The following is a 23,279-nucleotide window of genomic DNA, read 5'->3' on the forward strand; positions in this document are numbered from 1 at the left end:
ACATATACACTCTCTCGCACATAAACACACTCACCCGCAAGCACACACACAACATACTTTTAAAAGCATTTTCTACTTACCTCAGCTACCATGGAAGGGCATATTCCAGCTAATTGTACTCCATTTTTATTACACTATCAGTGAATAATATATGTTATTTGTTCACTATTAGTATAATATAAAATTGCCAGAAAATAAAGAGAGTGGAGCCCCAGCTGCCCCTGTGTTCCTGGCACTGAATTTGCCACCTCTGAGACCAGAGGTCGCAAAGGCAGTGCTAGGGGTAGCAAAGGGCAAGAAGCACAGGGGTCACAGCTGCAACCCCTATATGACGTGATGCGGCTTACTCTCAACAATGTGAATATAAAACACCCTGGCACCCTGTCTATGGACTTAAGTACCGGATGTGAAGTACGTGAGATGATCCCGAATACCCTCCCGTATCCACCCCTCCCTTTCTCCGTCACTCTACCAGCTCTCATAGCACCTTTCCTGATTGGTCAGTGAGGTCAAACTAAATGGATATCCTTCACCCTATCCTGAGTATGAACTTCCCTCTAATGCTCCTCTCCCATTCCACTTTCTGTGCTGTAGCATTGGACCCTAACAGCATAATATTGTACCACTGGATGAAAGACACAAAACTCATGTACACAGCACTTTCACCAGCACCCATGTTGTTGCTTCCTCACTCACATGCTACCAGGGACCAAAAATTACAAGCATATGGCACAGAAAAACCGCTAGACATGTACACTGCTCCCATAGGTCATGTGGGCACCATCCACTGCAGCCATAAATCATCACCAACCCCATCACATCACGCACTATAGACGGGTCTCCCATTAACCTGGACACTACCTATTCATCATACTGGAGCCACTCCACCTCCCCTCACCCACGAAGGCATATCCTCCTCACATCCATGTACACATATTTATACCTGCTGCTCAAAAACTTATAGCAGCCACTAGCTAGTTTATGAATGATGACAACGACAATTCTATGTTGCGGGACACCTTTGACCACCTAGGTAACTCCAATTCTTCTCTTTGGATTCCTTCTTGCACCGCATCTCTCTATGTAGCACTGTGAAAACATTCATTAACTTTCTTCTGTAGAGTGAACACTTACTTGTCAACCCACTGTTGGGCACCACCATTAGCACTTGCTCTGCTTCTTTCCCCTGTCTGTTTCTCTTTTCCCTTACTCTATGTTCGAGGTTTTTTTCCCAGAATCACACCATGCTTTCTGATATTTGTGAATGGGTCAACTATCTCCTTTCAAGTCCTCCCTATGAGGCGAGGTCTCCCTGAAGGGTGTATCCTCATTTTTTGTCTCCTCATCGCCGTCTCATATCAACTACCAAGGCCCCCTACCTATCACTCTCCTTCCTTCCTGACAGTTCAGGGTTTTAACATCACATAATGTGTATTTGTAAAGCGCATGTTCACCCAAGGGTATCTGGATGCTGAATAACAGATTTTTATTGCTACCCAACTCAATGGTACTCATTATTTCAACCTCAGAATGATGAAAGGCTGAGTAGACCCCCAGAATTTGAACCTGTGACCATGAGGTCAAACACAGGCCCCTACAGTGTACACATTAGTCCACTAAGCCACCACACCCGGCCTCACACATCAATTTGTCCCTTGATGTATCTCTGCCAATCACAGTGAATTGCAGATATGCATATCCCCTCTCCCCTGCAATTTATTCATGCTTTCTTTCTCCTTTTAGCTTCCTTTTCCTTCACTTCTGAACATTTCCCCTTTTCTACTCCTCTCCATGTTACCTTTGATGCCTATGGAGACATACACTGTATCACATACCTATCACCCTTTCCCGAGTCCTCCCTCCCCAGCTCTTCAATGCTACAGATGATGCCCCAACCCTCTCATACATCACAGCTTGCACACCTTTGCTGGTGCTCTCAGCCAGTTTGTTAATTTACAGTTAGGCCTGTACCTGGCCCTGTGTCTCATTCTCCATCTTTTCTTTTATCCTGTGTAGGTGGTGCACTGGTCCTCTCACTTCCCTCTTCACACCTCCCACCCTCAATACTTTGTGAGCTGCCCTCATTCACATCAAAGAGAACCACACATCTGCCTCCCAGTTCTATTTCTTCTAACTGTAAATGTGTAAATATTTATAATTTCATGATCGTTTGCCTGATGGTTGCTTTGTGGGAAGGCCTGTGCTCAGTACAGTAGGACTGAGTTTGTGGTGGTGATGGGTCAATGATAAAAGCCACAGACCTTGTCAAATCAATGACATAAGTGATGGGAGATGCCATGGGTATGATCTGTGCCTTTTGAAAAGTTATGAAAAAGGCAACAGCCCTGACTTATGTATTCTGAGAAACACACGTTAAAACCAATAGGCTTCGAGAATGGATTGTTATTACACTGTGTTAGATTAGTTACAGAGACTCATAGATCACTGTTGCAGGCAAGGAGTTTGGTGTTGGTTACCCATTCTGAGCAGCCCTTGAGGTTGAAGATTTGCACTGTGAGATACTGTGTTAGACTGGAGGCCTCCACTTCTGAAACCAGACTGGAAACGATGTACGTTGCTTTGCCAACTGTAGCATAGTGCAAAAGTTTAATTTTATGAGACAATGCTTGTTGGTTGCTCTGTGTGAAAGCTTATAAATAGTAAATTGATACTTGTATAGCGCACTACTCACCCACAAGGGTCTCAAGGCGCTGGTACGAATACCGCTGTGGAACCCATCCTGGCTTTCCCTGTGAGGCGTCCACTCCTGGGCACCCCCAAGGTGGAGGCCAGGCATCCTTAGCGTTGCGGGGGCCGTTGTGGAGATTAAGCAAGCTATTGCCCAGAGTTGCAGAGTGGGACTCCATGATTGGAATGGCACAGAGGTGAGAATTATCAGGTCCGTGGAATTTTTGAGCCCAAGACCCGCCGAGGCGGGGAATTGAACCCTGGTCCCGGGCTAGACCTCTGCATCAGGGTCTGCCGCTCTAATCATTGAGCCACACTTCTCCACAATATCCTCAATACAATAGGCCCATCTGATTATGGTGGCAATCTAATGATAAAGCCTGTAGACACAAACTTTTCTATATAGAATGTCACTGAATAACTTAGTAAACCAGGGGGTTGGTGTTCCTTACCCCTTCTGACAAACTATGGAGGGTGGGGGAAGGGTGAAGATTTGCACAGTGATCATCATTGGATTCCTCGGCAGATTTAGTTGTGTATATCACACTAGAGGGTTATAACAAATGGAGTGAATAGTCGCATCCACATCACCACTCCAGAATATGTTCCTCACACAAAGTAATGGGATGCTGGTTCACAATGCAACCAAAGTATATCTTTAAATCAAGAAGAGAGAGAAAAAGAGGGAATCTTATCTCTTAAAGACGAAAACCCTCACTCACCCAAGGGTAACATGCTTCATCATTGGGTCCCCTCTTGCACACTGCAACCACAAGGTGTACAGTGTGGGCTACAACTCTCTGAATGGAGAGGAGGGTGAGGTGTTTTGTAAGGTTATCAATAACGAAACCGATGATAAAAAACCCAGCAGCATCAACCTTTTTTAGGCAGAGGCTAACAGCAACCCCGCGGCCGGAACAAATCCCAGTCATGGGAAATGTCAACCAGGCACCAACACTAGAAAACGTAATGCTGTCACCTATTTTTAACCTATCAGTTCGGGACCTTTCGGATGCAGAACAATCTATTTTCGAAAAAGCCTTATCATTTGTCCCCACTAGAATAACTGATCTGGTAAAAATGAAAATGGAGATTAGTGAATTTTGCTGAAAAATACGTCTGAAGTTCTTTTTTCTTGAAAACGAGTCTTTACCGAACACGGAAGCAACTGGATTCCGTGAAAAATCTACTTTTTGCCCACCTGCAAATAAAGTACCAAAAGAAATAATAACATTTGCACGAACAGTGTTGTCAGCAATCATCCAAATTGAAAATAAAAAGGACTTTGTCAAATACAATATCACTAAATCTGAAAAAGAAGCGATGACTGCACTGAAAATCGACAACACTATAACAATAAAACCTGCGGACAAGGGGGGCTCTATAGTGGTTATGAGTACCAATAATTATCGGACAGAAGTCTTGAGACAACTTCAAGATACACAATGCTACCGGAAGATCACCACGGACCCCACACCAGATATTCAAGGAGAACTCAGGGCAATTTTACACAACGCCCTGGATCTAGGGATCATTGATAATAAGGAATTTGGTTTCTTGAACAAAAAACATCCAAGGGTTCCTCTATTAGACATGCTTCCAAAAATCCATAAAAATGAAACACAAAACCCAGGACGACCAATAGTGTCAGGGTGCGGTACAATATTGGAACCGATTTCAAAATATGTCGACTTTTTCTTAAAACCCTTTTTGGCCGATGTACCGTCTCATTTGCACGATACAACTGATTTCCTAAACAGAATTCAGACTATTCAGTTCTCACCCGAAAACCAATTATTGGCTACCTTAGATGTGGTGTCTCTATACACCCAAATACCGCAGGAGGAAGGATTGAATGCTATCGAAATTTTTCTTGAGCAAAGATCAAGACCAGTGAGAGTCCCTAGTGATTTTATAATGGACCTTGCAAGGTTTGCCCTTAAAAAGAACTGTTTCAAGTTTGAACATAGCCACAACTTCCAGACCAAAGGGACAGCCATGGGCTGTCCCTTTGCGCCGGAACTGGCGGTTCATGGCACAATATGATGAACGGTTCGTTTAGAACAACAAACCTTTTTTGGACTTAGATAACAACGTAAGTCCACTATATAGATGATATATTCCTTATTTGGAATGGAACCTTGACTGAACTAACAGTGTTCCACAATTGGCTGAACCAACGGACACCGGAAATTCAATTTAGTTTGAACTCCAGTCCCAACACCCTAACATTTCTTGATGTAGAAGTGTACAGCTGCCACGGCACGTTGAGCACTTCTTTACACACAAAACTGACAGACTGAAGCAAAGCTCTTCACTATTCAAACCACCACCCACGCAGTTTGCGTGACAAATCTTCCAGTGGGACAATTTCTCAGAGTAAAACGTAATTGTTCAACAAAAGAAGAATATATGTTCCATGCAGGCAACCTCTTAGAAAACCTAAAAGCACGAGGCTACCCAAAAAAAACAGTTAAAACAAGCATTGAAACGGGCATGGTGGACACCCAGGGAGGTCCTTTTACAAAAGAGGAAAAAGGAGCCCATTGAACGTTTGGTTTGTGTAACGACATTCTGCTCTCGGACCAACTTTCTTAAAAAGGTGATTAATCAAAACTGGCATCTTGTACAGAAGATTCACACGTCATGGAGCAAGCCTTTGTTTGCTTTGAAAAAAGACAAAAGCGTTGGAAACTTAATTGTCCGCGCAGCAGTACAGAAACCTCTAAATAGAAGCACGTTAAGAACGCAACTTAGTTTGCCTCCGATTACTGGACATCATAAATGCGGAATGTGCTCGTGCTGCTCACAAGCAATAGAGGGTGCCCTTTTTGATTTTAAGAACACTAAATAGAAACATGGTCTCTTTACTAATTGTAAGAGAATGAATGTAGTGTATGGCATTATTTGCCCCTGCCCAAAACTATACATTGGTAAAACCAACCAAGAAGTTTGTCAACGTATTACACAACACATGTCAAGGATCCGAAGAAAAGTAGCTAATGCACCTTTGGTGAACCATTGGGCGTCGCAAAATCATAATGTGAATGACTTGAAATGGACCATCCTTTCGAAAATTGAGAATAAGCCTAGAGGAAGGGATGTGGAAAGGACACTGCTTCAAAGAGAAGCAATGCTCATAGTGAAATTCAACACTGCTGTTGATGGACTAAATGAACTTTCCGAGATTTATAATTTATAATGTATATTTATGAGGTCTCTCTAAAAAGAATCTCTGTGGACAACATTGCACTGGATCTTCTTAATCACGATAAGAAAAGATGCCCTTGTCCATCTCTGGCTTGACACCATTGGAATCATTCATGGATGTTTTATTAGTAATTTCATTTAATGATTAACTTTTGATAAACACAGACGCACTGCAACGTTCAAACAAACCTCGGACTACATCACCCTGAAGGCGCTTTGCTTAAACATTAAGTACCTGTCCACCCAGTTCGTACGGGTCAAGCACAACCTTTCTGTGAGGTTGCCTCACAGTGACAAACTCATGCTGGGTAAAAAAGAAAATATTAAAAATCTCGGCGAAGTTAACCGGAGCCGTCAATGAAATAATTTTTAATACACGCCAGTAGACACCTTCACAACAGCATTCCTTGGCACAAGCTTGAAAACCATCTAAACATCTGAACCAATAAAGTTTTCTTCTCCTAAAAAAACATAACAAAGATCAAGCGTGGTCACATGGCATTTTTTGTGACGACATTTAAATCGTCCACCTTCAAAATAGACGCGCTGGCTTTCAAGATAAAACCACGATCGGACGCGGCTTGAAATCGAGACACGCAAGGTACCGAAAGACCGTTTCCTTGTCCCCCGGTTCCTATTGTTTTGAGCCAATTGTAAATTGGAACTGGTGGTTAGGATCTAGCAACTTTTCGTTTTTGTCCCTGCAGATTGATTCCACGGAGCAGTAATCACTCACTTTAAATGCCAGTATGGAAACAACCAAGGTATGTGGAAGTTACCGCCGCCCTAGGAAGCTGAGGTTTTGCCAACTGGATTTGAGCATGCGTCCAGTGAGGTTGCTTGTCTTTTTGTTTTTTCTGGTAGATATGACCGCCGGGTAAACTGAAAACCATTGTCTTTCTTGAAAAATCGTTATTGGGCTATAAACTGTGATTGACAAAGGTAACACAAATGTTATTTTCGTAGTTTCACGGCGACAGCGCTGGGTGTTGTGGAAGTAGAGTCTGGTTGACTAATGCTCGCTTTCTATTACTTTGGTTTTAACAGTGCAATTGGTCTTTATGTGCACGGCGACTGAAGCGCTGTGAGGCACAAAGGTGCCGACACAAAGAACATAGAAGGTAAAGTGTTCTAATTGAGAAATAACAAATAGAGGTATGTGGGAGTGCTTGCATGACTGAAATGATGGTAACACATGCACCTTTTCTTTTTAATTTCACAGCTCATTTCCTGGGTCCTGAGGAAAACCCTCAAATTAAATATTGGGTTTGAAACGCGTAGACCTTGTTGTTGTGTCCAAATGAGTACGAATAGTAAATGCTAAGTATCAGGTCCATTTAAAAATGTACAGCAATTAATGAATTTCAGTTCTCACAACCTGAATACTGAACTGTTTGGCCGACATCTCCCCTGGGATAGTGTTGTATGTGTTGTATTCTAAGTTTGACTTTGGTGTTTTTTTTTTCAAACCTTTCCCTTGGTCTCTTTATTCTTTCTTTTTTTCTTTTGCTTTAGTTTTGGATAGGATTTGAGCTCTCTCAAATTGAGTGATAAGGGTTGTTGATAATTTTTCTATGCACTGTAATGTCTTATTTATATGTGTAAATATTGTAATTTTATGTACAGTTTTCTGTGGTCCGTAAAATGTGTAATGTTCATGTGAATAATATGAATTAGTTAATCAAAAAAATATATTGAACTTCAAAAAGAAAAAGAAAACAAATCAAAAATTAAGTGTTTCAATCACTATGAGTGTCACGTGTGATTGCTGGGATTAATACTTTGTATTGTTATCAGTATTGGCAATTGTTGTGGTATAATAACTTTCAAAAAGTGGCATTTGCTAAACTGTAACTTAAAATCCAACTTCACCATAATTTGTGATTTTAAATTGTGGGTTCAGTGACAACAATTTTGAATAGTCTATCTCTTCACAGTTGAGAATTACACTTAAAAGATGTAATAAGATAATCCCAGTGTTGTCCTACTGGAGAGATAGGCCTTGCAGTAGTGAAGAATAAAATTGGGATTTTTTTACTACCAAGACATGTAAAACTCAAAAGTACATGTCCTGCCTTTTAAATATATTGCACCCTGGCCTGTGGGTCATACAGGGTCTACCTTAGGGGTGACTTAAATGTATAAAAAGGGAAGGTGTAGGCCTGGCGAGAGGTTAATCTTGCCAGGTCAAAGTGGCAGTCTCAAGCTGCACATACAGGTTCTGCAGTGGCAGGCCTGAGCCATGGTTAGAAGGCTATTTAAGTGGGTGGCACAATGAGTGCTGCAGGCACACTAGTAGCATTTAATTTGCAGACCCTGGGCACATGCAGTGCACTTTATTAGGGACTTATAAGTAAATTAAATCTGCCAATTGGGGTTAAGTTAATGTCACCATGTTTAGGGAAAAGAGAACAAGCACTTTAGCACTGATCAGAGGTGGCAAAGTGCAGAGAATCCTAAAACCAGGAAACAAACTAGGTCAGAAAATTGAGGGAGGCAGGTAAAAAGTAGGGGGAGGACCACCCTAAGGCTGTTAGGTCTAACATAAGCATTAATTTGGCAATCTTGGATCAGTACAACTATGATACACTTTGCACAATAACATTCTACGATGGCCTCGATTCTTACTTAGCGGCCGTCTTGGAATGGCATTGCTCATTCTCTACCGCTGCAAGTCGGCCAAGATGTTGTTGCTAAACATAGTGGTCATGTTGGAACTTACAAACAACAGTATACTACATATAATACCCTTCTAAGGTGGGCTCCAGCAATGGTAAGTTTGTGTTTCCAAGCATATGCCAGAAACGTTTAGATGGTAGCATGTTTTCCTTTTCCCACTTTTATGTTTTTAATGTATGTTGTTGAGTTTGTGTATGTTGTGTTTTGTATTGGTAAGTGCATGAATGTAAGTGTAAGTCAATGGGTGGAGGAATGGATGCATGGGCACAAGAATAAATGCCTGTGTGCATGTATGATAACATAGTGAGTGAATGACTGAATAGGCACTTTCAGTTAGTAGACAGACCTATTGGTTTTGCCAATGATTGTTTTGTAATTATAGGAGATTTAACAAATAGCTTATGCAATTTCTAGTCAGGCTTAAAGAGGGGACACCAACTTTTAAAGTTTCTAAAACCTTTTGTGTGCATTAGACCTGACAGTCTTGGTGTGGTCATCCACCAATTATTTTGGCTTCTCCCCTCCTGTTTACTGAAATGTATTTTTGATGGCTTTAAGACTGTGCACTTTACCATTGCTAACCAGTGCTAAAGTGATTTTTACTCACTCTTCTAAACATGGTAAAATTGGCTTACTTCCAGTTGGCACAATGAATATACTTATAAATTACCAGTAAAGTGGTGCTACATGTACCCGGGCCACTAAATTCAATGCTACTAGTGGGCCTGCCGGGGTATTGACAGGTTGAGAACCTGTATATAACTGAGCACTGTTCACAAAGTGTCCTTCCTGACACTGGTTAGTATGAAACTTTTGTTTTTAATTTTCAGCGTAAATCATATTTTACTTTGAACTTTTATACATGGTTATCAGATGTGACAGTTTTCAAAAAATATAACAGTTTGTCCCAATACAAATTAATATCATTTGTACAAGAGTAACTTTGATACAATCAATTATCCACATGTTACCAAATTGTATATACTGGACATGTTGCAATAACATAAAAATTTATACACAGCAGAAAGATTCTGTAAATGCCCAATGCATTTCGGAACCAGCCGGTTCCTTCGTCAGGGGCCAATCTGTTTGACTGTGTGGTTGGATGTTCACTGGGTGTAAAAAAAAAAAAGTATATGTCTTGTGTAAGGTCATCGACTGTGAAGCTTAATAGCAGTATTCGACTGAGAAACTTCGCAGATTCGATAGTAGGCTTAGAATGTTTCGTAAACGAAATAGCAGACGTCTCGGAAATACCGTTCACTGGTATTTCCGAGACGTCTGCTATTTCGTTTACGAAACATTCTAAGCCTACTATCGAATCTGCGAAGTTTCTCAGTCGAATACTGCTATTAAGCTTCACAGTCGATGACCTTACACAAGACATATACTTTTTTTTTACACCCAGTGAACATCCAACCACACAGTCAAACAGATTGGCCCCTGACGAAGGAACCGGCTGGTTCCGAAATGCATTGGGCATTTACAGAATCTTTCTGCTGTGTATAAATTTTTATGTTATTGCAACATGTCCAGTATATACAATTTGGTAACATGTGGATAATTGATTGTATCAAAGTTACTCTTGTACAAATGATATTAATTTGTATTGGGACAAACTGTTATATTTTTTGAAAACTGTCACATCTGATAACCATGTATAAAAGTTCAAAGTAAAATATGATTTACGCTGAAAATTAAAAACAAAAGTTTCATACTAACCAGTGTCAGGAAGGACACTTTGTGAACAGTGCTCAGTTATATACAGGTTCTCAACCTGTCAATACCCCGTCTTGATTACAGTAGGAGAGGACAAACTCCTACAGAACTGATGCACCACTGTCTTCTCAAAATTGATAATTACTGATTAGCTTACCATAACAAAGGAGTGCTCTCCCCATACAAAAGCTGTTTCACCAGAACTAGTGGGCCTGCAGCACTTATTGTGCCATCCACTTAAGTAGCCCTTTAAAACTTGTATCAAATCTGCCATTGCAGCCTGTGTAGAGTTTTAAACTGCCAATTCGACCTGTCAAAATAAACCTTTTGCCAGACCTAATTCTCCCTTTTTAATGCATATAAGTCACGCCTATGGTAGACCCTAAACAGCCCATAAGGCATGGTGCACTATATTTAAAAGATAGGACGTATGTTTTGAAGTTCTACATGTCTTCGTTGTGGAAAACTGCCAATTCGTTTTTCACTACTGTAAGGCCTACCTCTCTCATAGGATAATATTGGGTTAACTTATTACATTTAATAAGTGCTAACTGTTGATTGGGAGCTGATAAAAAAATATCATGTTTGCTCTCAGAAGATTTGCAATTTAAAGAGTCCTCCTCACTGGCAAAGAAATATTCAGTCACAATTCTGAAAATGCCAATTTTAGGAATTTGGCATTTTCTTGCCCTAACCATTTGGTGGCTGTGTCCTGGGTCACATGACTGTGAATAATTGACAGTTAGCCTTTGTGAATTCCTCCGAGACAGTGAGACAAAGTGGGACTAAATGTGGGCAGAATGGGCCACCTTGCCAGGATGGGAGGGGCGGAGCTGTTCCCTGACCTACTTACATTTCAGAGGGCTGCCTCCAGCACACTCACACAGGAACTTGACACCAGCATATTGTTACCCTAGACCTCTTTGAGTCTGGTAGGGGGAAGAAACTTCCATAACCAGATGTGGGGGTAGTCTAGAAGTTTCCCTCACTTCAAAGGCTGGCACCAGGTATAAATATTGGACCCTCAGACCAAGTCTTCAGTTCACTCCTGGATCTACGGAGGACTGCCTTGTTCCACAGAGGACTGCCTTGTTGCTTGAGACATTTTTCATAACTCGGAGGACTACCCTGAGGCTACCAGAGGACTGCCCTTCTGCTTAAAGGTTGTGTTGTACCCCTGGAGAACTGCACTGCTGCTTGAGGCCTGCTTACTGTTTGAATACCGGGACTACCAGAGGGACACCTAGGGCTAGTTGGCTGGCATCCTGTGTGAGCTACAGGGACACAACAAGCTCCAGAGACCTTGAACCCTCACATGGTCTCTACCTGCAGTGAGTACTGACCCCCCAAGTGGTGCCCACCCAGTCCTGAACCCTTGAACATGGTGACAAAATCTGAAACTTAGGACTTAGAAAACGTTTCACCAAAAAGTGGCCTGAGAACCGACAGGAGAGCGGGAACTACCTGCTCCTTGATCTGCCCAAGGTGCATCGCCGGTCGCGCTGCCTTTGTGGTGGCTCCCGCTACGTTTTTCTACGCAGTAGCAAATCCTGTTCATCAGCTCCTCTCCGAAAGGGTAGCCGTCCTCATGGAGACCTCGTCGGCTACAGCCTTCAACTTCATCCCACTGGAGATTTCCAACTTCCCAAACAGTGACAAACTCCGAACATAGAAGTCGTCACTGCAACTTCTTCCAGTGGGTCCCCGGTGACATTGCCTCCTCCTCCTCAGATACCATAAGCTACATTGCCGTGCTGAACCTTACCTTCTTACAAACTTTTCTTCTAAATGTTTTCTAAGTCCAAAGGTAGGTGGAGACCAGACCCAAACCACCTTGTGTATCCGAACCACACTCCATTGCGGTTAGCCATAACTTTTTACTTTGCCTCGGTCTTGCATGTTTAGATGTTTGCTGTTGGTGTTTTGATATTTTAGGCACTATTTTCACTTAAAACTTTAAAAATTCATAACTCCAGGTTCTACTTATTGGTTTAATTAATTTTGATGTTAAATTATTTGTTAACTGCCATATTTCTAAATTGGTGGGGGATTTTTCTTGTGTTGTGTTTTGAATTTATTATTGTTTGTGTGCTGCATAAATACTGAACACAGTGCCTCTAAGTTAGGCCTGGCTGCTTTTGTGCCAGGCTACTAGAGGGTTACGCACAAGCTAATTTAGTGACTTTTGTGGTTCACCCTAAAAAGGATTGTGGTTGTTGCTTGAGAAGGGCTTACACCTCCCTCCACCAATAAGCAATTTTTTTACAGTGAGTGACACAGAAATGCTAAGGGAGGGACAAAAGAAAATATTGGAAATTCATTCCTGTTTCTTAACCCCTTCTGTGCCCATGACGAGCTGGACTCGTCATGGGCCGCGGTTGCGCTGTGCCCATGACGAGTCCAGCTCGTCATGAACCCTGCCCGCTAATGCAACGCCCGGCACAGGGCGGGGAAAGGGCGTGGCACACAAGGGGTTAAAGGGATAAATAGGAATATGTTGTCAAAACTTCTCCAGAGACCGTTAAATGTTGTCAATGTTTATCAAAGAAAGTAGGACAGCAGGGAAATGAGTTGTAAGGGAATAGTGAAGGAAGCTTGTGGGAGGGTGTTATGTCAGCCATCTTTAGATATCTGAGCATAGGCTGAAAATGTTAAGCACCTGCTCAGACACTGTCCAATATGTGAGTCCCTTCTGTATGACTGAATGGGTGATCTTGTGCCTTTGTTTCTCACCCAGCTTCTGCACTATGTGAAGCAGGTCCGTTTTGAAGCCAACATCCACAAGGAAATCTATTTTGATGCCAACGGGTATACACCACCCATTTATGATGTCATCAACTGGCAAGTGACTCCCAAAGGCTTGGTCAATTTCATCAAAGTGGGCACCTTTGACACCGCAGCACCCCGAGGCAACGATCTTGTTGTTAACGTTAGCGCCATCCTGTGGAAGGACGTCAGCCAGAAGGTTGGTATAATTTGATGAGCAGGTAATGGCTAACCACCATGAAAGCTCCTATTCTTAAATCAGAAGACAAAGTTACAGTCTTATTGACTTCTGTTTACATTCCCCTGCAGCCTATCCGCTCAGTGTGCTCTGAAAGTTGCTTGACAGGATATAGGCGAGTAGGGCGGCCTGGAGAACCGGACTGTTGCTTTGACTGTCTCCCTTGCTCAGCTGGAGAAATTGCTAACCAGTCTGGTGAGTGTGACCTCAAAGAGAGGCACTTCAAATATTTTAACACAATATGTAACGCAAATCTTAGCAGCAGCAAACAGCACAGACAGGCACCATGGAGCCACACACCGCACTGTCCACACCAGGGCACCCGTGAACGGACTAGGCAGCCACTGCCCCATAGACACTGGATCACAGGCCACACAGGGGCAGAGCTAGAATGTTCAGGACCACCAGCAGGTGAGGACCCCCATCCACCAGCCCCATGCCAGGTCAATCATATTCCCAACTAGAGAACGACTAGGAATGGAGGTGGGCAATCTAGTCTTTTGAAACTTTTTTTTCTACACGAGATTAGGTCAGTGTCAAACTCACCCCCCCCCCCCCACCCCCCCTCTCAACAAAAGCCAGATCCTACCAGCAACAGCACCAATCAGAGTATGAATAAACAACTCATGCCCCTTGTGGCTAAATGTCCTCCATCCCAGAAAACTTAATTGGCATTCGTGGGCTGGAGCAAACTGTGCCAGTTGCTGCCTGTCGAGGTGCCAGCGACCATCTACTAAACTGAATAGTTTCATTTTTTTAGGAATTGATTAATTGCACTGTGGCAGTCCCCAGTTGGCCATCCTGCCCGGGGTATCATTTCTGACCAAAAGAATGAGATTCCTGGAACTGGCTTCTTTACTTTAGATAGTGCGGCCATTGAAACGTCTAGGACATATCTAGGACCCCTGGCGTCCCTAAGGGAGAACTGTCAAGATCAAGGACTCGGAGAGCCCCAACATCCAAGGCCCTTTCCAGAAATGAAAAGAAGTGTTCCAGCCTAAGTCCTCCAACACCAAGTCAGTGGTACCCATACCCTGTGTATATGTGTTCTACCCCCAAATGAGAACTCTGGAACTTCTCACCTGCTCTGAGAACTAAAGAGTTGCCACCACCAGATGCTGCTCTATCTTGTTAGAAAGACTGCTGAAAGAGACAAGAGAAAATTGTGACTGTCTCACTGAAAGTGCAGATATAGAAGAGGTCAGAAATGTAAGGAGAACCAGGAAACAGGAGAACTTCTTACCAGCGGGGCACCTTTGCATTCCACAAAAGGAACACAGGTGTGTAGATTTGCAAGCTGCCCCATTGAGGCTTCCCTTCCTGTTATATTGCCAGCAAGTCCCCACCTGCCCTACTAGACTGAAAGGAATGGGTGCATTTAGGTGCTAAAGCTCCCATGTTAATGTATTTTATATGCCGTGTTGGAGCCAGGGAGACCATCGCAATTCTAATGCAGTTGTGAATACGATACAGCAACCAAACAGCTGAGTTGCTTGGGTGTCAGATTCGCAGTGTGCAGCCATTATTATGTCCTTCCTTGAGCTTTCCAGCAGAATGACCAAATTGTGATGCATAATCATGTCATTAACCACATACAACTCAGTGGCCACCTCAAAAAATCTCTAAATCACCAGACAATGTTCTGCCTCAGGCCAACTTTCTGTTTTAAACTTCTTGACTTGACGAAACTTAGAGTCCTTGTTTAAGCTTCCTGCCAAGCTTGTTCAGTGACAGAAGCACATTCCTCCACAACATCCAATGCAGCCAACACACATTCAGTGTCCTCTAGTTCATCCAAATCATGCTCATCACTCAAAGCCATACGTGACAAGCAATCCGCCCTGGTAAATGTTTGATATTGAAATGGTACTCTTGTAGTTTAGAGAACAAAGGTGCTAGTCTAGCTGAGGCTTTTCCTAGACCACTTCTGCCTAACATGTGCATTAGGGCTCTGTGGTCAGTAAAAACCTCAAACTCTTGTCCCTAAATGTAGGTCCTGAATTTATTGATAGCCCTCACGCAGGCAAGAGCCTCACGTTTGATCATGCTGTAATTTGTTTCTGCTGGTCTCAGCATTCTGGATGCGAAGGGTATGGTTTGTTCATTGCCTGACACCCACTGCCCCAGGACTGCTCCCAACGCATTTAGGCTTGCATCAATATTGCTGAAACACTTACAATCGTTTTGAAATGGATGTAATGCAGGGACCTCCCCACAATCAAATCATTAACTCTGTCAAAAGTCTGAGAGAGTTCACTCGTCCATGCAAACTTCGCACCTTTCCTCCACAGGGCTCGTAAGGACTCCACAGTTTGTGCATACCCATGCACAAACCGGGCGTAATACTCTGCTAAGCTTAAACAAGCATTGGCATAGCCAATAGGTCTCGCCTTTGGGACCTTAGAAGTGTTTAGCCATGCAACAGTTGCATAACTAAATACATATAAGGTCTCAAAAGCGAGACCTATTGGCTATGCAAAGCGACCCTGCGGCCGCGAAAGTGAAAGTAATCGCGGTAAAGCGCTGCGCGCCTGCCCGCGCACATGCACTGTAGCTCTAGGCTGGCCTGGTAGCACTTTTTAGAGCCCTCTCAATAAGTCTCGCCAGACCAGCGCATGTGCTGGGTCAGGCGAGACCTAAAAAGGACTGCAGCGCATCTCTATCTTTGGGAAGAACTGCCTCGCGAATGGCTCTGATCACAGAAAACTTAGGTTTGATGCCCTCTGGTGAGATCAGGTGTCCTAAATACTCAAGTTGTTGTGTGCCAAAATTACAATTGTCTTTCCTTATCATCATGCATGCCTTGGCTAGAACGGACAACACATTGTACAGGGTCATGTTGTGTGCTTTCCAATTAGTAGCGAAAAAATTCCTAGTAGGCTTCGACCCCCAGGATGTCCTTCAAGAGATTGTCCATGAGTTTTTTGAAGACGCTAGCAGTGGAAGCTAGGCCAAAGGGCAATTTGAGATACTTAAATATTCCAATTGGGGTTACGAATGTGGTAAGTTCTTGCGACTCGACCATGAGCAGTATCTGGTAATATGCTGAGCGCAAGTCTATGATGGAACAGAATTTGGCCCCTCCCAACTCAGCAAGTAACTCTTGTATCTTGGGGAGGGACTGTCAATCCAACAGGATACTCTTGCTCAAGGAGTGCAAGTCAATGCAAAGCCTGACCTCCCTAGATTTTTTCCTCACCACTACGATGGGGGAAATTGATTTATCGCACTGTGGCAGTCCCCAGTTGGCCATCCTGCCCGGGGTATCATTTCTGACCAAAATAATGAGATTCCTGGAACTGGCTTCTTTACTTTAGATAGTGCAGCCATCGAAACGTCTAGGACATATCTAGGACCCCTGGCGTCCCTAAGGGAGAACTGTCAAGATCAAGGACTCGGAGCTCCCCAACATCCAAGGCCCTTCCCAGAAATGCAAAGAAGTGTTCCAGCCTAAGTTCTCCAACACCAAGTCAGTGGTATCCATACCCTGTGTATATGTGTTCTACCCCCAAATGAGAACTCTGGAACTTCTCACCTGCTCTGAGAACTAAAGAGTTGCCACCACCAGATGCTGCTCTATCTTGTTAGAAAGACTGCTGAAAGAGACAAACGACAAGAGAAAATTGTGACTGTCTCACTGAAAGTGCAGATATAGAAGAGGTCAGAAATGTAAGGAGAACCAGGAAACAGGAGAACTTCTTACCAGCGGGGCACCTTTGCATTCCACAAAAGGAACACAGGTGTGTAGATTTGCAAGCTGCCCCATTGAGGCTTCCCTTCCTGTTATATTGCCAGCAAGTCCCCACCTGCCCTACTAGACTGAAAGGAATGGGTGCATTTAGGTGCTAAAGCTCCCATGTTAATGTATTTTATATGCCGTGTTGGAGCCAGGGAGACCATCGCAATTCTAATGCAGTTGTGAATACGATACAGCAACCAAACAGCTGAGTTGCTTGGGTGTCAGATTCGCAGTGTGCAGCCATTATTATGTCCTTCCTTGAGCTTTCCAGCAGAATGACCAAATTGTGATGCATAATCATGTAATTAACCACATACAACTCAGTGGCCACCTCAAAAAAACTCTAAATCACCAGACAATGTTCTGCCTCAGGCCAACTTTCTGTTTTAAACTTCTTGACTTGACGAAACTTAGAGTCCTTGTTTAAGCTTCCTGCCAAGCTTGTTCAGTGACAGAAGCACATTCCTCCACAACATCCAATGCAGCCAACACACATTCAGTGTCCTCTAGTTCATCCACATCATGCTCATCACTCAAAGCCATACGTGACAAGCAATCCGCCCTGGTAAATGTTTGATATTGAAATGGTACTCTTGTAGTTTAGAGAACAAAGGTGCTAGTCTAGCTGAGGCTTTTCCTAGACCACTTCTGCCTAACATGTGCATTAGGGCTCTGTGGTCAGTAAAAACCTCAAACTCTTGTCCCTAAATGTAGGTCCTGAATTTATTGAAAGCCCTCACGCAGGCAAGAGCCTCACGTTTGATCATGCTGTAATTTGTTTCTGCTGGTCTCAGCATTCTGGATGCGAAGGGTATGGTTTGTTCATTGCCTAACACCCACTGCCCCAGGACTGCTCCCAACGCATTTAGGCTTGCATCAATATTGCTGAAACACTTACAATCGTTTTGAAATGGATGTAATGCAGGGACCTCCCCACAATCAAATCATTAACTCTGTCAAAAGTCTGAGAGAGTTCACTCGTCCATGCAAACTTCGCACCTTTCCTCCACAGGGCTCGTAAGGACTCCACAGTTTGTGCATACCCATGCACAAACCGGGTGTAATACTCTGCTAAGCTTAAACAAGCATTGGCATAGCCAATAGGTCTCGCCTTTGGGACCGTAGAAGTGTTTAGCCATGCAACAGTTGCATAACTAAATACATATAAGGTCTCAAAAGCGAGACCTATTGGCTATGCAAAGCGGCCCTGCGGCCGCGAAAGTGAAAGTAATCGCGGTAAAGCGCTGCGCGCGTGCCCGCACACATGCACTGTAGCTCTAGGCTGGCCTGGTAGCACTTTTTAGAGCCCTCTCAATAAGTCTCGCCAGACCAGCGCATGCTCTGGGTCAGGCAAGACCTAAAAAGGACTGCAGCGCATCTCTATCTTTGGGAAGAACTGCCTCGCGAATGGCTCTGATCACAGAAAACATAGGTTTGATGCCCTCTGGTGAGATCAGGTGTCCTAAATACTCAAGTTGTTGTGTGCCAAAATTACAATTGTCTTTCCTTATCATCATGCATGCCTTGGCTAGAACGGACAACACATTGTACAGGGTCATGTTGTGTGCTTTCCAATTAGTAGCGAAAAAATTCCTAGTAGGCTTCGACCCCCAGGATGTCCTTCAAGAGATTGTCCATGAGTTTTTTGAAGACGCTAGCAGTGGAAGCTAGGCCAAAGGGCAATGTGAGATACTTAAATATTCCAATTGGGGTTACGAATGTGGTAAGTTCTTGCGACTCGACCATGAGCAGTATTTGGTAATATGCTGAGCGCAAGTCTATGATGGAACAGAATTTGGCCCCTCCCAACTCAGCAAGTAACTCTTGTATCTTGGGGAGGGACTGTCAATCAAACAGGATACTCTTGCTCAAGGAGTGCAAGTCAATGCAAAGCCTGACCTCCCTAGATTTTTTCCTCACCACTACGATGGGGGAAATTGATTAATCGCACTGTGGCAGTCCCCAGTTGGCGTTCCTGCCCGGGGTATCATTTCTGACCAAAATAATGAGATTCCTGGAACTGGCTTCTTTACTTTAGATAGTGCAGCCATCGAAACGTCTAGGACATATCTAGGACCCCTGGCGTCCCTAAGGGAGAACTGTCAAGATCAAGGACTCGGAGCTCCCCAACATCCAAGGCCCTTCTCAGAAATGCAAAGAAGTGTTCCAGCCTAAGTTCTCCAACACCAAGTCAGTGGTATCCATACCCTGTGTATATGTGTTCTACCCCCAAATGAGAACTCTGGAACTTCTCACCTGCTCTGAGAACTAAAGAGTTGCCACCACCAGATGCTGCTCTATCTTGTTAGAAAGACTGCTGAAAGAGACAAACGACAAGAGAAAATTATGACTGTCTCACTGAAAGTGCAGATATAGAAGAGGTCAGAAATGTAAGGAGAACCAGGAAACAGGAGAACTTCTTACCAGCGGGGCGCCTTTGCATTCCACAAAAGGAACACAGGTGTGTAGATTTGCAAGCTGCCCCATTGAGGCTTCCCTTCCTGTCATATTGCCAGCAAGTCCCCACCTGCCCTACTAGACTGAAAGGAAGGTTTGATGCCCTCTGGTGATTTCAGGTGACCTAAATACTCAAGTTGTTGTGTGCCAAAATTACAATTGTCTTTCCTTATCATCATGCATGCCTTGGCTAGAACAGACAACACATTGTACAGGGTCATGTTGTGTGCTTTCCAATTAGTAGTGAAAAAATTCCTAGTAGGCTTCGACCCCCGGGATGTCCTTCAAGAGATTGTCCATGAGTTTTTTGAAGACGCTAGCAGTGGAAGCTAGGCCAAAGGGCAATTTGAGATACTTAAATATTCCAATTGGGGTTACGAATGTGGTAAGTTCTTGCGACTCGACCATGAGCAGTATCTGGTGATATGCTGAGCGCAAGTCTATGATGGAACAGAATTTGGCCCCTCCCAACTCGGCAAGTAACTCTACGATGGGGGAAATGTATTCTGAGGAGTCACAGGGTGCTATGACCCCTGAATTACATACATTTTATAATTACAGATTAAAGTTCATCTCTTGTACTCAGCCGAACACGACATACTTTGTGAGCAATTGGATTTGTGCCTGATATGAGGCAAATTTGTTGTTCAAAGCCCTTGATGGTCCAAAGCTTGTCAGAAATACGCTTGAGAATTGTTTCAAAATATTCTCGACATCTACATGTGAACCACCATCAACACACACCACATGGAGGCACTCCACTGGGTAGCCCTTGGAATGTCACCTAAAAATATGGGGTTCTCAGAACCCGGCACCAGGTATGGACCCATCTTGGCTAACTGTTGCCATCCAATGATGATCCGTTCCTTGACTGCTACATATACCTTCGTAACAATGCAGCTACCCAAACATTCCAGATTGGACATGAAGTACCCCAGCATGTCTATTTCAGATTCACCAAACGCTTTTGGGTTCACATCCATCTGCTCTACCTTGATTTTGTTACTCTATTTATCGAGAAACATGACCTCTGACAGAATGGTAATTGGTGATCCTGATTCAGCCATGACTGGAATCTCAACATCACCAATTACCGCAGTGCCCCATGGCCACTTAAGTTTGTTGGATTCAAAGACAGCATTCCATTTCAATAGTTAATATGACATTATTAAGCTTTTCTGTGCACATGTCTACTGAGTCTGACACCTTTATGCTGTTGACTCAGGCGGATCTTTTGCCAGACCTGCACACCACCTGGAAAAGGGCAACCTTTTTCCATAATGAACATCTTTTGCGAGTGGCAGTTGGCACAGTTACCAAGATAGATTTTTGAGCCAAACCTAATTAAAAGTTTGTTCCCCAACTCTGCCTACATTTACAGTACTAACAGTATTGCACAAATCATCCCCAGTAACATTTAAAGCGTTGACCGAGTGTTCGCTATGAGTTGCTTTTGTTGAAATCATTGAGCACTCAATACCCTTTGCTGGGTCAATGGCCTCCGACAGCGTGGGATTCCTGCAGCTGAGCAGCCGTTCCTGGATTTTTTTAGAGAAGCAAGCAAACACAAAATGGTGTCTGATATGGATATCGCTATGTGCCTCAAATGCTCATGTAGCCACTAGGAGCCTTAAGGCTGAAATCTTTTTCTCTACGCTCTCACCTGCGCTCTGCTTCCTCATAAAATAATTATGTCTCTCAAGCATTATGATCGGTTCCTCAGCCTATTGCGTGCTTGTGCGCGCCAATGCCTCTTGGTAGTGGTCTCAATCTTCACTGTCACCAGAACTTCCTTGTGGCGAAGGAATAGGTGGGAGATTTTCAAAAACCTGCTGTGCTGCAAAGCCAATGCGACTGTACAAAATTGCGACTTGGCGTTCAGGCTGAAACCTAACTCCATCCATGGCCACTAAATAGTTCTCAAAACATTTCACCTATTGGTGCCATTTAATACTGGGTTTGCCTGGTTGCTGTAGAGAGGGGTAGGGATGGTTGAGCGTAATGCTGTGCTGTGGCCATTGCAAGAGTAGTGTGTAGAAAATACAAAGAAAATCAGGGTCCAAGTGAGCTCCACCAACAGTTTGCCCACACACAGTCAAGAAGAAATACAACCGAGTGCACAATGTAGCTACCAATACTTAAGTGTTATAAACTCACCCATGGGGCGCTCTTCTGAAGCGTCAGTAGAAAAGTTGCTTCAGGGCAAATGTTTGCCAGTACAACGTGCTTCTGAAGCGCCGGTTGGAAGTGTGTCCTTGTTATTAGGCTGTGTTCACGCGTTACCAGGCTGTGTGCACGCGTTACCAGGCTGTGTGCGCACATTACCAGGCTGTGTGCACGCGTTACCAGGCTGTGTGCGCGCGTTACCAGGCTGTGCGCATGCGCTACCAGGCTATGTGCATGTGCTACCAGGTGAAAAACGCGGGAGGAAGACGCGCACAAAAAGACGCAGCAGACGATGAGCCATTTGTTGCCAGCCAACAATAATTGCCTGAACAAAGCTTCAATTCCCAGGGTCTGCGCATAGAAAAGACGCTTCCAGGGTGATAGGTCACCCTGAATTTTGTGCATGTGCACGCTGTAACCAATGAAGCGTCACGCACCAGCAAACACCGTCAGATGAAATTCCTCCAGATCCGATTAAATTGCCCCACACAGGGCAGTGAAACGTGCGGCCCACCTTTCTTTTTTTTTCTTTTTTTTTTTTGTTGCGCGAACTCGACCCGAAGGTATTGGAGCGCTGAACATGAGCACCGTATTTACATTACATATTCAGGAACAGGGAGATTAAGGGGAATATTATCAAGCATGGAGTTAAAATTATCATTAGCGGCAGTTTTCTGCCGCTAAAGCGGCGATAATTTTAACTCTGTTTCTTGATAATATGCCCCTAAGTGATTTTGCCCAGAATCACAGGATGTGGACGCGACCCCGAGGGTCGAACCCTGGTTTCCAGCACCAAAGTCGGCAGTCTAGCCGACGGACCACATCCTCTCCCTCCAAGTAGATTCTGGCGAAATGACAAGCGAATTTCCAGACTGTCGGAGAGACAACAGAATTCAAGGTTGGTGGGTGCATAGCGTAGGGAGCAGGGTTATTCCACTCATCGCCAAGATGTGAGGAGGAGATCACGGAGGCAAGAGTGAAGTTTCACGGTTTTAGTCTTAATTCTCAAACACCCACAACCAGGAGCGTCCAGCGTCTGCGAGGCACATCTAGCAACTGAATAACGTTGTGACTAACCACTCAGGCACCATTGCACTCCTGAGTGTGGAACTCACACTGAATCATGACATGGTATGCTTGTGCTACAGAGTCACACAAGCATACTTCATACTACAAGTACTCAGTGCATTGGATAGGAGATTCATTCCTGGGGGGGTCAAACCAATAACACCCACCCTGGCCCTGGGAATCCTGCACAGTGTCAGGCAGTGCAGACACAGTGCTGTCCGCAGAGAGGTGCGAGCTCCTCTCAGGTGTCAATCTAGTTAAAGGCAACCACCCCAGGTACAATCCGTAATCCCACTGTAATCCCCAGTTGGACCGTTAACCCAGGCGCAAACACTGACAAAAATGACCAACACTCTGTCGACCCACAATGGATGCCCAGACACCAAACCGCAAACCCACGGGGGAGGCAGCACATGCACCAGCTGGGGGCACCAGGCTAAAAGTAGCACCAGTGCTGGGAAGGCAGGTGGCAAACAGGCCCCGATGCCAAGGAGATGAGACCTAAAGGCTCCACTGCAGCCAAACCCGATGCGAGAGGGGCCGTCAAGG

The 23,279-nt window shown here is 44.1% G+C and overlaps 2 protein-coding genes across 3 annotated transcripts in view; both read left to right on the forward strand.

Moving 5' to 3' along the window:
* LOC146782781 (vomeronasal type-2 receptor 26-like) overlaps nt 1-23,279 on the forward strand; it is a 140,114-nt gene that overhangs the window by 99,074 nt on the left and 17,761 nt on the right. Inside the window, exons 2-3 of the mRNA XM_085636833.1 lie at nt 13,034-13,261; nt 13,372-13,495. Coding sequence (XP_085492959.1) covers nt 13,034-13,261; nt 13,372-13,495 — 352 coding nt within the window. The remainder of the gene's footprint in view (nt 1-13,033; nt 13,262-13,371; nt 13,496-23,279) is intronic.
* The window catches only part of LOC146782782 (uncharacterized), a 150,978-nt gene that overhangs the window by 16,643 nt on the left and 111,056 nt on the right, over nt 1-23,279 (forward strand). The window contains exon 1 of one of the 2 annotated variants that reach the window (XM_085636835.1): nt 13,370-13,495. The exons of the other annotated variant lie outside the window; for it this stretch is intronic. The gene's annotated coding sequence lies outside the window, so the exon portion shown is untranslated. Of the gene's footprint in view, nt 1-13,369; nt 13,496-23,279 lie in introns of those variants that run through there. 2 annotated transcript variants of the gene reach the window in all.

This window comes from Triturus cristatus, chromosome 12 (genome assembly GCF_964204655.1).
Source record: "Triturus cristatus chromosome 12, aTriCri1.1, whole genome shotgun sequence".
Classification (NCBI taxonomy): domain Eukaryota; kingdom Metazoa; phylum Chordata; class Amphibia; order Caudata; family Salamandridae; genus Triturus; species Triturus cristatus.